The 5,000-nt window shown below is 42.3% G+C and overlaps 1 protein-coding gene across 1 annotated transcript in view; it reads right to left on the bottom strand.

The window, feature by feature from the left end:
* Positions 1–5,000, bottom strand: part of LOC122244071 (uncharacterized) — a 44,554-nt gene that overhangs the window by 7,029 nt on the left and 32,525 nt on the right. The window contains exon 5 of the mRNA XM_086547127.1: positions 298–431. Coding sequence (XP_086403253.1) covers positions 298–431 — 134 coding nt within the window. The remainder of the gene's footprint in view (positions 1–297; positions 432–5,000) is intronic.

The raw sequence follows: 5,000 nt of genomic DNA on the forward strand, positions 1-5,000 counted from the left end.
AGTGGGAGTGGGAGGGGGAGGGGGGAGGGGGATGGGGTGGGGATGGGGGATAGGGAGGAGTTGGGGGTTGGTAGGGTGAACGTTCTTGTGGTTTGAGGAATAGTTGATGTGTGTTTGTGTTTTGTTTTGTTTTGCTTTGCTTTGTTTTTTTTTCCTTGATTTGATGCCCTCCTCCCCCCTCCCCCATCCCCCTGTGTGTGTCTGTGTTTTGTTTTGCTTTGCTTTGTTTTTGTTTTTTTCCTCGATCTAATGAATCCCCTTCCCCCCCTTCCCCCTCCCCCTTCCCCCCTTCCTTACCTGGTTGTCATTGATGTACCACATGAGGGAGGCTGCGGGGCGTGATCGGGCGGACGTGCAGTTGACGTGAACCTCATCCCCGACGTGGTACTTGGCCTGACCGCCGCTGATCGTCGGCACTTCGTCTGGGAGGTCTGAGGGCGGGGGGAGAAAGGGTTAGTATGTTGGGATGTTGGGATGTTGGTATGTGGTGAGGGCGTGGGAGAAAGGGTTAGTATGTTGGGATGTTGGTTAGTGGTGAGGGCGTGGGGAAGGGGGTTGGGATGTTAGTATGTGCTGTGGGCGGGATGAAAGGGTTAGTATGTTGGTATGTGGTGAGGGCGTGGAAGAGGGGGTTGGGATGTTGGTATGTGTTGAGGGCGTGGAGAGGGGGTCAGGATGTTAGTATGTTGGTATGTGATGAGGGCGGGGAGAGTGAGTTAGTATCTTTGTTAGTATGTGGTGAGGACATGGTAGAGAGGCGGCTGTGGGGAGTTGAGGGTTGGGAAGAGGGAGGTAGAGGGATGACGGCAACTAAAGGAAGGATGGAGTTGTGAAGGGTTTAAGAGGGCTTAAAAGGGTTTTAAGGGATTTTAAGGGATTTTAAGCGGTTTTAAGGGGTTTTAAGGGGTAAAATGGATTTTAAGAATCTATAAACAGTTCTCAGGGGTTTAAAGGGATTTTAAGGGGCTTACAAACGGTTTTAAGGGGTTTTAAGCGTTTTTTTTTTTGCGGTTTTAGGGGTTTTAAGCGGTTTTATTTTTTAGCGGTTTTAAGGGGTTTTAAGCGGTTTTATTTTTTTAGTGGTTTTAAGGGGTTTTAAGCCGTTTTATTTTTTTAGCGGTTTTAAGGGGTTGGGATGGTTTTAGGGTTTTAGGGGTGTGACTGGTTACGGAAACCATGGAGAATTTATCATACTTTTGTGTCTTTATTGAGAGAAAAGAATCGTCGCAGGGTGTAACTAAGAGTGGGGTTCGGAGGGAGGAGGGGGGGGGTATAAAGGCGTGAGGTAATGGGCTGAAATTAAATGAGTAAGTGACTTAATTAGTATGCTGATAAGTGTAAGTAAATTAACATTTGGAAATTGGTGCTGTGAGGAAGTAGATGAAAACAAAGTGTTATTACATGGAAGAGCCTTATTAGTTTAAAGGGTTTTCAAGGGATCAGCGTGAGAGGGAGGGGGAGAACCTGATATATGGAGGGGGGCTGACACGGGGCGAAGTGGAGGTGTATATAGGAGGTTGTGAGGAAGGATAGGCTGAGGAAGGAGATGATGAAGAGATGAGGACAAAGATATGATAAAAGATAAACTAAATATCTCCTTTAGTCTGGGGTGTGAGAGCGTTCGGGTAAACATGCATAGAAAACGGAAATGTTGCACTCAGAATATAAATGTTGTGTTATATCTACCAATATATATATATATATATATATATATATATATATATATATATATATATATATATATATATATATATATATATATATATAACAAAAGGCACAATACTGTAAACGACGATGCACGGCAAAAAAAAAAAAAAAGAAAAAAAAAAAAAACGATTTTGCTTTTGTTTTAAATCCAGTTTGTGGTGAAGCAAAAGGTGGATGAAATAAAAATACAGTTTGGATGCTTTACAGACTCCCATCCGCATATAATTGTCTGTTAAATGATACCAAATGTTTGAATACATAAAAGGAAGCGAAAAATGTATTCACCAGAAGTGTTTGATTGCCAGACGTAAAGAGAGTTACGAAATAACCGTGTATTCAGAGTTTATCTTGATGAATTAATCGCAAAACCGAGAATTACTTTTTCATAGTATAAAACACGGGATGTTGATGCGAGTTGATTTTGCTGTATCAGTATTTGATAAAAAAACGAAAGGAAGCGAGAGAGACAGAGAAAGGGAGAGGGAGAGAAAGAGGGAGGGAGGGAGAGATAGATAGATAGATAGATAGATAGATAGATAGATAGATAGATAGAGAGAGAGAGAGAGAGAGAGAGAGAGAGAGAGAGAGAGAGAGATATAGATAGATAGAAAGAGAGGGGGGAGGTAGAAGGAGAGAGAGAGAAAGGCGAGAAAGAGAGTAGAGGATGAGAGAGAGAGAAAGAGAGAGAGAGAGAGAGAGAGAGAGAGAGAGAGAGAGAGAGAGAGAGAGAGAGAAAGAGAGGGAAAGAGAGAGAGAGAAAGAGAAAGAGAGAAAGAAAGAGAGGGAAAGAGAGAGAGAGAGAGAGAGAGAGAGAGAGAGAGAGAGAGAGAGAGAGAGAGAGAGAGAGAGAGAGAGAGAGAGTGATATATATATAGAGAGAGAGAGTCAGAGCGAGAGAGATCTATAACTCACACCCCAGGGAATCGGTCTAGAATCGTAACATAATTTATGTTCGTGCGAGACAAGGCTCATACATTAAGCTTGTACCCTGCGAAATTAATCCATCAATCAGCCTTCACTAATCATGTAACAATCGACAACAAAATAAAAAAAAGATTCCTAGATCTAATCACAAAGGTAGTTCGGGACAAGAATTATATCCCTTATTTTTCTCATTAGTTGTGATGGTGATGATGATAGTGATGATGATGATGATGATGATAGTGATGATGATGAGGATATAATTCAGTTCTTTTTTCGTATTAATCTTGCCGATGATCTATCTTTGTCTTGGTATCATGTGTGTGCTTTTTATCGTATTTTGTATGTTCGACTTCGAATCCCTTTTTTGTGTGTGTGTGTTTCTTTCATGCTGTCTCTCTACTTTTCCTTCTCCTCTTCCATTTATCGTTGTTTCACTCTCCCCCCTGCTTCCTTCTTTCAGTTTTCCTCTTACTATTTCTCTTTTCTATTCTCCCTCCCTCCCTCCCTCCCTCCCTCCCTCCCTCCTTCCTCCCTTCTTCTTCTCTTCTCTTGCATTCTCCTTTTTTACTCTCTCTTCCTCCTTCTTCTCCTCTTCTATCTCTTGTTTCTTCTCTCCCTTCCTCCTTTCCCTCTTCTATATCTCCTTCTCTTACTCGCCCTCCTCTCCTTCTCACTGCCCTTGCCCCCCCTTCTCCCACTGTCCATCCATCCCCCCCTCCCTCCCCCCCCTCGCCCACAGGCCATGAAACCAACGTTAGGAAAGGATCTCTCGGACGACCCGAGGTTCAGAGGCGCAGTAACGCCTCGGCCAGCCTGCCCCGGCGAGGGAGGTCGCAGGGAGGGGGGGCCCCGTGCTAAGCGCCACTAGGTGGGTGTCGCTAACGGTCTGCCAGGTGAGTTACGGCAGCTCTGTATATCGGCGTTTGTGGCAGGTGAGAGAGCGAGTCCCCTCAGTGATTACTGTCGCTTTAGGGGATAATGGCGGCCGGCTGTTGTTGCAGCTTTTAATGTCGCTGGAATTCCCGCGTCCAAAGGGGTCCATTCGGGAATTATTTTATTGAGCGACGTAAATGTGACGATTCTTTTGTTCAATATTAGAATCCGAATCTTGAATACGTCTTTATGCATATCTCCTAGTGATAAAAAAAAACTAAAAAAAAATGAACTGTTATTCTATTGACGCTTTCATGACAAACGGTGACGTTTTTTTGGTTGTATAACCTTGAGATATTATGATAAACAAAACACGACAGCTGTTTGCCTTAAAAAATGCACGACTGTCAAGGTAAAAAAGGCAATAAATCATGAAGAAATAACATGATACGTGCTAATAATTCCTGCATCTAGAAACAGCGAAGACATTCAAGGCTGTCCCCTCTTCAAGACATTTCATTACCTGGCGGAGACGTCGACTTGTCAGCAAAGTGTTGCGTAAGACCGTAAAAACACAAGATCCATTGCGGGTCTTGCATGCATAATGATACAAAGACTACTGATGGTCTTTGAGGTAACGCACTTGAAGGGAAGGTGATGGGGGTAGGGGTAGGAATAGGGGTAGGGATAGGGATAGGGATAGGGGTAGGGGTAGGGGTAGGGGTAGAGGTAGGGGTACGTATGAGTAGCAGTGAGGAATCTGGGTGGGGAGAGGTCAGAACAGGGGGATAATGGGCGGTGAGAATGGGGGAAAGTGCCCATTTTGTACGATGGAATATACAATTCTATTTAGCAGACAGAGTGAGAGGAAAAGAGAAAGTAAAAACGAAAGAAAGAAATAAAGAGAAGCAGCAACAGCACAAGCAGCTCAGTTTCCTTGCAAATTTAAAGGGAAAGTAATCATTATTAGTTACAAGCGCTTGTTATTCGAGAGTCAGAACTGTGGGATCCTTAAGATTCTGATGATCACACTCTTTCTAGTGTTATAAGAACCTCTAATATTTTCTTAAATATAAAATATAAAGATCGAAATAATAAAAATAAAAATCTTATATGTTTAGAATCGAATATTCATATGGTGATGATGGTAATGATGATGATGATGATGATGAAGTGAAGATGAAGATGAAAATGATGATGGGAAAGAGGATAAAAATGGAATTGAAGGTGATGATGATGATGTTGATGATATGATGATGATGATGAGAATGATAAACATAATGATAATGATGATGATGATGATGATTATGATGAAGACGACGACAACTATACTATTAACATTCTGATTTTAGCTATTACGATAACGATAATAACGGTCACATCAAGTAATGATAATAAATTGCTAAGTCGTTGCCGACATAGTTGAAAAAGTTGAAGTTGTAAGGAGACACGATAATAGGTCTCAGAACAGGAGTTCCATCGTCAAGTTGTGGTGA

This window comes from Penaeus japonicus, unplaced genomic scaffold (assembly GCF_977035675.1).
Source record: "Penaeus japonicus unplaced genomic scaffold, GWHDUDI00000001_assembly GWHDUDI00000019, whole genome shotgun sequence".
NCBI classification, from domain to species: domain Eukaryota; kingdom Metazoa; phylum Arthropoda; class Malacostraca; order Decapoda; family Penaeidae; genus Penaeus; species Penaeus japonicus.